Source organism: Ambystoma mexicanum, chromosome 5q (assembly GCF_040938575.1).
Source record: "Ambystoma mexicanum isolate Mex_15411 chromosome 5q, UKY_AmexF1_1, whole genome shotgun sequence".
Classification (NCBI taxonomy): Eukaryota; Metazoa; Chordata; class Amphibia; order Caudata; family Ambystomatidae; genus Ambystoma; species Ambystoma mexicanum.
This window is the reverse complement of record NC_090933.1, coordinates 1274559253-1274571817: the sequence shown is the minus strand read 5'-3', so window position 1 is coordinate 1274571817 and position 12565 is coordinate 1274559253. Positions and strand designations below refer to the sequence as shown.

Genomic DNA, 12565 nt, shown 5'->3' with positions numbered 1-12565 from the left:
CTGAACAGTTCTTGAACTTTAAACTATGATTTTGTTTTTCCCTCGGTCTGCTGGAATAAAACCATTTCTCCAGCATGGGGTCTGGCATGGATTCACATGCTCATGAATATTCCCCGTCGTCAGGCTGGGAATCCTCGGTAAAGACAGCCAATGACTGCAATCTCCCTAAGCCCCGCCTCTGGCAGCCATCTTCAGATTTTTACCGCACGTTCAAGTGTTGGGATCCTCGTGCTATTGCTCTCGAGCTGTAGTGCGTTTTCGCGCTTTTTCATAGGAAAATTCTCTCTTTTTTTCTGTCAAAAGAGCCTCAAGCTCCACCGTTTGTTTATCCGATCAACGGGGACCCGTGTCGGATTCTTCTACGCCCCTCAAGGGTGAAGATTTCGTCGAGCCACGCTTTTGGAGGACTCCAGAAGTTTCTCAGGCCCATCTCGGACATGGCCCAGGAGAAGGGAAGCTTGACGCCCAGAAAGCTCTTCAGGGTCTGCCCTGGATGCCAGCTTCAGAATGTCTTCCAGAAGGACGAACACTCCCTTTGCCTCTACTGCCTGCATGAGGACAAGACTCACGTGGAGAAGGACCGCCATCTGCGTCTCGCCAACTGGCTGGAAGGGAAGAGCCCGTCAGGCGAGAAAAAAAAGAAGTCCGAGCGGTCTTCTAAGACCTTTGAGGGCGCCCAACAGAAGGCCAAGCACCGTGAGTCCGCTGGCACCGGGAGCGCCGAACGGTCGGGCTCTTCGGTTGCCAGGCAGGGCGCAACCTCCCCGGTGCCATCAACCACGAGCCAACACTCTGGCTCTGGTAAGAGGAAGTCCGAGCACCCGGCGAAGCTTCTGGAGAGGCCCCGGTCGAGCTCGAAGGGCCCATCGGAGGGGGAGCGAGGCGGTGACCCTCCCCCCAAGGAGAAGGCGGTGAGCGCACCTAAGGTGGTGAAAGCCTTGATCCATCCTGCCAAGGCCTCTATCGAGACAGTCGCGGCGGCCCTGGCTCAGCCTGTGGAGGCTACACCAGTGGAGGCGACCTCGGGGCCCAGAGTCTCCCTGCCACCGCAGAGGGAGTCCTCTTTCAAGCCCATCGACGGGACCCCCGTGAAACCTCCGACGGAGAAGAAAAGGGGGGGGGGGGCAGGAGGCCATCGTGGATTCGGCCTCAACCTCTGAAGAGGAGCTGATCGAAGTCTAAAGCTACGGCATTGGCGTGGAAGAAGACCAGCCCATCGGGAGGGACCCCGACGGAGACGACTAGAACGTCGAGGGTGCTGACGAGGTTCCTGAATGCCCGTCGGAATCCCCTCAACCGGTTCCGCAAGACAACTCGGCGGCCATTTTGTTGGCTATACATTCCTTATGCTCGGAGATAAGGACGAGATTGCTGTTATCACATACGGAGGAGAACCGCTCCCGACGGGGGACCCGGAGCCAGGCCCTTCTGGGAGCCCTCCTGCTAAGAGAAGGATTCATCCTCCACCTCCTTTTCAACCATCGCGCCCTGCTCAGCCCTCCTCCCCGTCCACGACCCGTGGGGATGATACGGGGACGGACACGGCCGCGACGGGTACAGACGACGAAGTTTATGACGAGGATTTTCCATCGTCACCTCCTCCCCGGGATTCCCCGCCCGACGAGATTGGATCGTTTCATGCCATGATCGCCAGGGCATCCGAGCTTTTCCAGCTCTGCCCGGAAGAGAAGAAGGAACGTTTCCTTTATCAACGGCGCGAGACCAAGAGGAAGACGGTCCTCGCTGTACCTCTACTGGACGATATCTGGGATGAGGGTCTCGCCCTCCTCAAGAACCCATCCACAACGCCTGCGAGAAGGGATCGGTACGAGAAGAAGTACCGGGTACCAGATGCGCCCCCACTTGGGCCTTCAGGCACAGCCGACCCCGGACTCTGTCATCTCCGCGGCGGCCAGGAAGAAAGCAGGGGGGGCTTTGGCCTCTACGTCAACCTCCCCCCGGACGGCGAGGGAAAGAAATTGGATAAGATGGGACGCAGAGTCATCTCATCGGCAGCGACGACGATTAAGGCTGCCAACGCCTTGGCTATCGTAGCCCGCTACGACAGGGAGTTGTGGTACAAACTCGCCCCCCTGCTGGACTTCCTACCGGACGACAAGAGGGCGGAGGCCCTAGAGATCTTGCAGGAAGGAGAAGTGGCATCGAACCACGCCATTACGATAGCGACGGACATCGCTGACACTGGGTTTCGCCAGTTGGGCAACGGCGTGTGCCTTAGACGGAGTGGATGGCTCAAGGCAACGGATGCAGACCAGAGTTTTGGACATGCCGTTCGACGGGAGCAACCTGTTTGGGAAAACAGTGGGCAATTCCCTACAAGCCATCAAGACGGACACAGAGACGGCCCGGGCTCTTGGTGTTCTCCAGCAACGACGGCCGCCCTTTCGGAGCACCGGAGGCAAGCAGGGTGCCTCCAAAGGTTTCGGCGGCGGATATTCCACCTATCGTCAAGCGGCCCGTTCCTCGTCACAGGAAGCATACAGGGGACGAGGCAAGTCGGGCGGACCCCGCTGTCGCCGCCAGGGAGGACAAGGCGCCAAAGCCTCGTCGAAACAGGACTGAACCGGCCGTGGGGTCGGACCCCCACCGAAGCATCCCGGTGGGAGGCTGGCTGGCGAACTTCGTCAGCGTGTGGGAGTCCATCTCCACCGACAGTTGGGTGCTGGGTACCCTGGCCCAGGGTCACGCACTCGAGTTTCTAAAGAAGTGCCCACACGTCCCCCCCCCCCGTGGCCAGGAAGGAACATCACATCCCTCAACTTCTCCTGGAGGTAAAGGCGATGCTCAAGAAGGACGCCATCGAGCTCGTCCCAAAGAGGCTTCGGGGCTCCGGAGTTTACTCAAGATACTTCCTTGTGAAGAAGACAGGAGGATGGCGTCCCATCCTGGACCTACGACGACTGAACAAATTCATCAAGGCACAGAAGTTCTGGATGGTCACCCTCCAGCACGTCCTGGGTCAGCTGGAGGAGGGCGATTTCCTGTCGTCGTTGGATTTGGAGGATGCTTACTTCCATATCCCCATCCTAAAGGGACACCGAAAGTTTCTCAGATTCGTGGTCCAAGGGCGTCACTACCAGTTCAGAGCCCTTCGCTTCGGATTGAGGTCGGCACCCAGGGTGTTCACCAAGTGCCTCGCACCGGTGGCGGCGCGGCTGCGCCTGGAGGGGTTCCACGTCTACCCCTACCTGGACGACAGGCTCATCCGAGCAAAGACAAGGGAGCTCGCCGCGGAGCACACGGCGAGGACCGTCCAACTACTCACGGACCTGGGATTTTCCATAAACTACGCCAAGTCCCACCTAGTGCCCGCGCAAGACGCACTGTTTCTGGGAGCGAAGCTCGACACAGTGGCGCTTCAGGCCTCTCCGTCGGAGGAAAGGACGAGGGCCATCTTGGGCAAGGTGCAGCGGATGCTGTTTGCGGACGCGGCCAGGGTGAGGTCCATCAAATCCCTCCTCGGAATGATGTCGTCTTGCATTTATCTCATCCGCCTGTGCAGGCTTCGGATGCGCCCGTTGCAGGAGTTCCTGGACGCTCGCTGGATCCAGACGGCGGGCAGCTTCGAGGACAGGATCACACTCGACGAGAGCTTCCGACGAGCGATCCGGTGGTGGGGCACCCGCGCACATCTGATGGCGGGCATGGACTTCCAGACCCCGGGCCACCAGAAGACAGTGACCACGGATGCCTCCCTGGAAGGGTGGGGAGCGCACACCGAAAATCTGCATTCGAGAGGCCTTTGGCTTCTGACAGAGAAGTCCCTCCATATCAACGTCCTGGAGCTCCATGCAGTGTTTTGGGCCCTCAGGTCCTTTCTTCCGTCCCTCAAGGGCAAGGTGGTGAGGATCTTCACCGACAACACCACCACCATGTTCTACATCAGGAAGCAGGGCGGTACCAGATCCCCAGCCCTGTCCAAGGAGGCGCTGGATCTGTGGCATTGGGCCGTCGCCCAAGGGATGTTTCTGGTGCCGTTTCATCTGGCAGGAATAAAAAACACCATCGCTGACTCGCTCAGCAGAGAGCTGCGCTCGTGCCACGAGTGGGAACTACGACAGGATCTGGTGGATCGCCTCTTCCGACGGTGGGGCACACCCCAGATCGATCTGTTCGCGACGGCGATGAACTCCAAGTGCCGGAGGTTCGCCAGCAGGTTTCCCCAGCCGAGGAGCATGGGCGATGCTTTATCGTTCCCCTGGGAGGGCCTGTTTCTATACGCGTTCCCCCCATTGCCGTTGCTGATCCGGCTCATCAACCAGCTCAAGAGGTCATGGTGCAGGATGATCCTCGTCGCACCTACGTGGCCGAGGCAGATATGGTTCCCGGACCTTCTGGACTTGTCAGCGTCCCCATCAATCAAGCTGCCAGTGGACGCGGATCTTCTCTCCACGGAAGGAGGCGCCATCCTCCATCACGACTCGAAGTCGCTGAACTTGCAGGCCTGGCCCCTGCAGCGTTAGAGTTTGGAGGTTACGACACACCGGCCGACTGCAGAGAGGTTCTTGCAAAGGCCAGGGCGTCCTCAACTCTTAAATGCTACGGACACAAATGGAAGAGGTTCTCTGTCTGGTGCCATGCACAGAAGATTAATACGGATTACGGCTCCTCAAGTACTGCCGTACCTATTGACGCTGGCCAAGGCTGGACTGGCGCACGCTTCTATCAAGATTTATCTTGCTGCGATCTCCCGATACACCAGAACCACGGGACGGACGTCTTTCGTCTGGTGAAAGAATTCATGAAGGGACTGTTCAGATCGTTCCCGCCGGTGAAGGCTCCGGCCCCGGCGTGGGAGCTCAACGTGGTGCTGACCAAGCTCATGGGACCTCCGTTCGAGCCTCTGCACTCATCTCCGTTGAGGTTCTTGTCGTGGAAAACAGCGTTTCTTGTGGCCATCACCTCCGCACGACGGGTGGGAGAGATCGAGGCCATTTCCTGCAAGCCCTCGTACTTGACTTTTCACGACACGAGGGTAGTGCTCAGGACGCACCCCTCCTTCATGCCCAAGGTGCCATCAGTCTTCCACCTCAACGAACCCTTGGTGTTGCCTGTTTTCTTCCCGTCGCCTTCGTCGCCGGCTGAAAGGACTTTGCACTCGCTGGATGTGGCTAGAGCGCTGAAGTTCTACGTGGACCGCACAAACAGTTTTCGGAAGACGTCACAACTTTTTGTGAACTTTGGACCTGTCAATCAGGGAAAGGCTCTCTCAAAGGCTTCCATTTCCAGATGGCTCTCCGGCTGTATCATGTACTGTCATCGGTTGGCAAACCGATCGCTGCCAGGCCGTCCGAGAGCCCATTCCACCAGAGCGATCGCAGCTACCACGGCGTTCCTATCTGGTGTGCCCCTGCTGGACATCTGCAGGGCTGCTACGTGGAGGTCGACGCACACCTTCACGAAATTCTACTGCGTCGACCGGGATTCCAGGGAGGAGTCCAGGGTCGGCCAAGCAGTGCTGCGCAACCTGTTCGCCTAAGGTGAGCCTGGTGAGAAGGTAAGAAATGCTTAATGTTGAGTTGTTGTATTGCTTAATGTTGAGCCTGTTGCCACCTCCCGTGGTTGTGCATGTGTGTACTGCTATGTATTCTTTTATTCATGAGCATGTGAATCCATGCCATACCCATGCTGGAGAACAACAGTTACAGGTAAGTAACTTGTTCCAAATGCCCAGTTTAAATGTTCAACGTTTTAAAGTGCTTATGTGGCAGCAATAAAGAAAGTAAAAGCATATTGCTTGCCTGTCTTGACATAGAATGTTTCCTTACCCAATCTCTGGGACATTGTAGATCGAACCAGTTTAAGTGGCTTGCGGCCTACTGTGTGGTGCTCTCACATGGTGCCTGCTTACTGGCTGCGTCATGAGTGCACCAATTGTTGTTTTTTATAGTTGATCTGAACAGCGCAGCAGCGAGCAGTGGTGACAATTGCGCCGCCATTGTAGAGTAACATTGTAGTGCAGTTGTATAGTCGATTCCATAGGTTATGGTGACCGAAATGACCTCATTTTATTCCTGCTCTCTTTCTCTCAGATTACAGCCCCAGGAATGTGACATCTCCAGGGAGACTGGTAAGCGTTTCTTCTTTTCCACTGTCCCTCTTTGATGGAAATGGCGGCTAGATCTTCACCTGATTACGGCACACACATCGCTCATTTAAAGATTTCAAAGTGAGGCTTTACAATACATGTGGTTCCTACTTTCCCTTTGCTCTCTTTCCCATCTGAGCCAGAGACCCAGCATACATTGCCCTTGCCCTGCCTCAGATAGCTCCTGAAGAGGGTGTCTTGTTCTGGATTATTAGGTTGTGGTGGATGGGACTGGGGGTGATTGCCGGGCGGGTCCTGTGCTTGGAAGTCTGTATATGGACGACTGAAAGATCCCAGGTGAAGCATATTCTGGTCATCTACACTGCAACCTTAATTCATACACTGACCATGCCCAGGTGAGACGTCTCATTCCTAGGCCTTTCTCCATGCTCGAACCGTCACTGCACCATTTACTTCATGTTGCAGGCATAGCGGGGTAGCTCATCCTGCAGCCATTTTCATCCATTGTCTATCGCTCCATATCCCTGGCATAGCAGAGCAACTCCTCTCCCTCCATCCACTTAATATCTCTTCACTCACTAGCTAAAAACCATGACCAGTTGTAGCCTTCTCGTTCACTTAATGACCCATTGCATATCCTACTTGCTGGTTTAAATAACTCATTGGTCCACTTCTTGTGTCAAGTGAAACGGGATTGCTCATACTTTGTGCCTCCCTTTGTTCACTGATTGTAACGTCTCCCACTGCCCCTTCGGCCATTCATTCGCCCTTTATTTCCCTTATGGAGCAGGGGCTTATCCCTCAATGGCCGTTCATTTACTTGCTGCACCTCTGTCTGACTCCATGTCGCAGGTAAGGCATAGTTGTGCCAGAGTACTCCTGTTTTGTTCCGTAACTGACTTAAATCACCAACAGATCCTTATGCCCCAGATGAAGCACATCTGCTCATCCTCCATGCCACTTCCTTCTCTTGCTGACTAGGCATGTCCTATGTGAAGCAAGTCGAGCTACCCATCCTCACTGCACCTTCCTTCACTCACTGACACTCACTGTCACAGGTAAAGCAGGGTTGCTCATCCTCACCACAGCTTCCTCCGCTTGCCCACTGCCACTCACTCTGTTTCTTTCCCTTCTGTTTTTTGCTATCCCTTCCAGTCCATCTCTGAAAAGAAGTTTGACTACAGAGAGTTTGCTGCTATTCCTTCTTCCAAACCAGTTTATGAGATCCAGGTACCGCCTTGCATGCTGATCCCCACTCCGACTGGGTCATTTGATTAAACAACTAACCAGTTATCTGTTTAATGCGCAGCACTCCCATCTTCCCAAGGCCGACCCTGTGTGTTAGAGCCTGGCTCACTGGCCCATAGTCTTGCTGTCTCTCTGGCTGGGTCTTGTGGAGGTGGGACTGAGGCTATTGGTTGGTGATTGGCATGCTGTTATGGGAAGCAGAATCTACCCACTTTGGTGTTTTGTTTGGATCTTGAAGTGACCCAGTCTTCTCATCCTATCAATCCCTTCAGTGTATTCTCCAACTACTTTCATCTGGGCTTCTAAGGCAATGGAACGTACCAGGCAGGTGTAGTTTCAGGCTGTTGCCTCGTGTGCAGATGAATCTCACTGACAGAGGGTAGGGCAAATGTCAGCCACGCTTAACTTGTGATTGACTGGCCCAATTCACCAAGTCTTTTAGACTCTGCTTGCTGCTGGCAATCTCCTGTAGACAAGTCTGTTACCAGGAATGATGAGATCTGGCTCTTCTTGAGAAGCTTTGTAAAGACTGTTCCTGTACTCCCTGAGGCCGATCAATGCATTGACATGGCGTAACTCCAAATAAAATCTGCACAGAGAATCTGCATATTATTTGCTGTTGGGCAAAGTCCTCAAATGCTGTTGTCTTGACTCTCAATCTGAAAACGGAGTTCTTCTACACATTGACTCTTGGCTACTGGAATGAGACCCTACAGTCATCTTCCACAGGCTACTCATTAGAATCCTATATGTCTGGCTAGCTCCAGCCTGATGACAGATGTGATGGTTGTGAATCTCCACACACGCTGCCCTACCAGGTTTCACTGCTGAAATCTGTGTGGCTGACCTGCTTGTCTTTGGTGGTCTGTGGTGTCTTGCCTTCTTTCTGTTCTGCGTCCATCTGCCTTCTGTTTCTCTGGATCCAGCTAGTGTTGGGGGGGGGGGGGTTGGTGGGTGGTGTTATTGGGAGAGCTGGCAACATTTAATGAGCAGCAGGGATGGAGGGGGAAATTGCTGTGGGCCGAGTATGTTATTGCAATTTAGTTAATAATTCTGCTTCAGCTCCCTTGGGAATTTTTCCAGAATGGCACCAAGAGGGAGTATTTACTATTGTGTGTCATACCAGTATTTACAGATTGTGCAACATCACATATGCGTGTGTGTGTGTGTGTGTGATATCTTTCTTGGATTCCGAAAGGGAACCAGGCAGTAACCGCACCCTGATGACGTTTGCATCGCTTATTTATCAGCAGTATTCGCTCTCAGATATATATATGCACATGGATTGACAGATGGGTGTGCCAGGGTATTCAAATTCTATTAGAAAGGATCAACGAAACTTACATGAGTCCCAAGTATCGAGTTCGAAAACCTTGGGTTAGCTTTATAAGAATGGATAGGGGCGGCTCCTAAAGGTGCAGGGAAGTAAGGTTAAACATTCTAAAGCTTTATGATTAAGGTATCCTGCTCAGTATATTGTGGGCCTGTCTAGGGGTATTCTCAATTTCCCAGTGTTCCCTTGTATATATTTGTTACTTCTAAGTCCCATCCCCTTTCCTCCAAACTGCATAGGCGTCCGCTCCTAAGGATGGGAGACGGAACCTTTTTCACCAGAATAAATCTTCCCCTTTAAATTTAGAGGAGTGGTGGGGTGCGGCTCTGGGAGCATGCACTATGCTGACTCCTCCCCCCAGCACCACACCTCAGTCCCCTTTTCTGCGTCGACTGGAACGGGACGATATCACCAGCGCTTATGGGTTTGGCCCTGCCATGTAATACCACACGCTCTTCCCCGGATTCTTCTATATTTTTGTCATTCAGGCACTTGGTCCTCCAGCGCCACGCTCCTCCCTGGCGCATGACGACTTCAGCAGGCTTCACCGGGTGTCCAGCCTGCGAGGGGCTCTTTCCTACGTCCGACCCCCACCCTCTTTGCCTCCGCTGCCTTGACCCCGACCACGGCTGGGAAGGTGTACCGCGTGCAACACACTGACTCCACGCATGCTGAAGAACAGGCTAGCTAGGTGGAGGGAGCTCTTCGAAAGGTTGTCCCCAGAGGACATGAAGAGCTTCATCAGAGATCAAGGCCCAATGGAGGGCTGCTATTTTCCATCACACTCCGTAAGGGTGACTCCCTCCCAAGGAAATGCCCGAGCGGGAGGAACCTCTCCGGTTCTTGTACCAGCACACGCACCAAGGCTAGTCCAGCTACCGGCCTCACGGCCGAGGGGGTCATCGGATCCTTCGGATCCTTCCAGACACAGTTCTGAGGGACCTCTAGGTTCTTTTACCGGCTGTACACCCAAGGGGTAATGCCCTAGTACCGGCTCAATGTCGACACTGCCGAGGGCAATACGCCTTCCATGCCTAGACCTGAGGTTCAGGGTATGCCTCATGCTTCACCACCAAGAGTCTTGGAGGAGGCCGGGCCCAGGGAGCCATACAGCATGACTTTGGCACGCAGCTCGACAAAATGGTCCGTGCCAGACAACATGGCCACTCGTCCGATACCACTCCTAGAAACAGAGCAGGCGGGTGAACGAGTTTCAAGGTGGGACTAGTGTCAACCAGGTACGTGGCCTACAGTTTATCCATCAACAGCGCTGGGCAGGTTCCCCCTGCAACCTAGACGGAGTGCGCTCCGGCCCCAGCAGCCCCCAGCCACTACGTTAATATCGCCTGCCACCTCTTCAGCCTCCTAATACAGGTTCTTCGAAAGGTTCCTGGTGCTGATGCGAAACCCCCAGATGGGTGCCATCCTGTGGGATGCAGTCAGGGACTTGCTCCCTCCGGTCACTCCTCCGGCGCCCATAGTCATTCCTCCCATGGCTCCGGCGCCACAGGGCCCAGCGCAGCCCCTGCTGCCTTTGCCGACTCCTTCGTTTCCGGCTTCCCTGCCTCCCACAGTACAGGCGGTTCCACACCAGCCTCCGGTCTCCACACTGCAGCTCACGGCACCCAGCACTCCTCTAGCCGGACACTCGGGTGCACACAGACGAGGAGGAGGACCATGACACGCTGTCGTCGGCAAAGGCCTTCCACGACCGGCTTGCAGGTGTGGCTGAATATCTGGCCCTTCCTCAACCTGCGTTCGAGCAGCCCGAGGAGGGGGTCTTAGCAGAAGTCCTCACCCTACGACCCCCTACCAAAACGTGTATCCCAATGCAGAAGGGTGTTGTTGCCTTGGCCAAAATGGGGTAGCTCAAGCCACACTCGCCCCAGCCAGTAATTCGGCGCCTCAATGCCAAGTGTAGACAGATGGAGGGGGATACACTCATGCCGTCGGCGCACTCTTAACTGCACTTTTTAGTGATTGCTTCGGCGTCACTTTACTCTAAGCCTCAATCGTCCTCGGCCACCTCGTCCTTGGCGTTGCTAGGCAAGGAAGAGAAAATATTGGAGGCGTATGGGAAGAAACTGTACTCCAACGCCTCGTTGCACCTGTGTCAATCCAACGCGGATGCTATACTGGCAGCTGCTAACCAGAGGCTTTGGCGGGAAATAGCAAACTTCCTTCCAGAGCTTCCGGTGCAAAGCCAGGCACGCCTTGAAGCGGGTCTAGGAGAAGCCAAGCTGGTAGCACAGGACATCATGGAGTCCACCATGGCCCACATTGATGCCTCTTGCCGGGCCACCTGCATCGCCACGGACATGAGAAGGCCGGCCTGGCTTTGGGCTACTAAATTTAACTCCGATATCCAGGAACGCATATTGGACCTTCCGTTCGAGGGTAGTGACCTTTCACTCTACCACCGACAAGGAATTGGAGAAAAAGAACACCTTGCAAACTGCAAAGTCTTTAACCTAACGAAGGCCACGCTCAAGCTATACACCCAGTTGCATCAATGCTCTGACAGGGTGCCGTCTTTCGGTCCCGGGGCTTCCAGGAATGGAAGTCGAGACAACCAGACCGCTCGCCCAGTCAGCACCGGCGCAAACCACAAAAGGGGGAGGAGAGAAAGGGCTTCTTCCAGTCCCCCTCCTCAGCAGCAGCCTCAGAAGGAAAGAAAGCATGACGCGTCCCTTCGGGTCCACATGTCTCCAGTGGGGGGGCAGGCTTGCCTTTCACGTGCAATTTTAGCGCCAGAACTTGGATCCTTTCTGTAGTATCCTCGGGGTACCGCCTACCGGTCCCTTCCCCTCCTCCACTCCCACAGATTGGGACGGCAACTCTGGCAGAGATCCGGTCGCTCGTCGAGAGCCAGGCAGTGGAAGTCCCAGTCTCCCAGAGAGGATTGGGCTTCGATTCCAGGATTTTCACCATACAAAACAAGAACCAGGCTGGCCTGAGAGTTGTGTTGGACATATCCACCCTCAACCTTTCCCTCCCTCTTCAGAAATTCAAGATGGTTACGCCAGCACTCATTGCAGAGACACTAGACAAGGGGGACTAAATGTGTTCCCTGGATCTGAAGGACACCTATCTACACGTCCCGATTTGGCAGCCACATCGCTCCTTCCTGCGCTTCAAGGTCATGGGCTGCCATTTACAGTACAAGGTGCTACCCTTTGGCCTCAACTCAGCCCCGAGGGTATTTACCAGATTCATGAATGCAGTGGCAGCCCTCCTCAGGGCCCAGGTCCACCATGTCTACCCGTACCTGGATGACTGGCTTATCAGGGCGAGATCTCAGGAGGGGGTTACCCACACTTCCTCCACACTTATGAACACACTCCATGACCTGGGGTTTACGATCAACCTCAAGAAATCTTAGCTGCAGCCCACACAGAGCCTCACCTTCCTGGGCCTCATCTGGGATAGGAGCTCCAAGAGGGTGTTTCCCTCGGAGGACAAGATTACGGCTCTCAAGAGAGCCAGTACGCACTTCCTCACCAGAGCAGTGACCTCGACCTGGTGGTTCCAACACACCTTGGGTATCATGGCAGCGGTCCTCCTGGCCATGCCACACACAAGGCTCAGGATGAGGAGGTTACAGCTGCACTTCGCAGCATCATGGAATCGGGAGAAGGGCTCCCAAGCGGAGATGGTCATCATACCTCCTTTTCTTCACCCGGATCTCTCATGGGGTCCAGGGACTGCAACCTGTGGATGGGCAAGCCCTTCCGGCAGCCGGCCCCGCAGATCACCATCACTAGGGACTCTTCCCTGGAAGGCTGGGGGGGGGGGCACTCTCGACAGCCACACCATCCATGGAGTTTGGACATGACAGTAGCAGGAATCTCACATCAACTGGCTGGAACTCTGGGCCATCTGGCTAGCTCTCATGGCTTTCCTTCCTCTCATTG

The 12565-nt window shown here is 54.8% G+C and overlaps 1 protein-coding gene across 27 annotated transcripts in view; it reads left to right on the top strand.

Moving 5' to 3' along the window:
• Positions 1-12565, top strand: part of SCRIB (scribble planar cell polarity protein) — a 1329907-nt gene that overhangs the window by 1250058 nt on the left and 67284 nt on the right. For 22 of the 27 annotated variants that reach the window (XM_069621824.1, XM_069621823.1, XM_069621839.1 and 19 more), the window contains 2 exons: positions 6054-6091; positions 7226-7300. The exons of 2 other annotated variants lie outside the window; for them this stretch is intronic. In XM_069621824.1, coding sequence (XP_069477925.1) covers positions 6054-6091; positions 7226-7300 — 113 coding nt within the window. The remainder of the gene's footprint in view (positions 1-6053; positions 6092-7225; positions 7301-12565) is intronic. 3 more of the 27 variants (XM_069621825.1, XM_069621834.1, XM_069621833.1) reach the window with 1 other exon arrangement.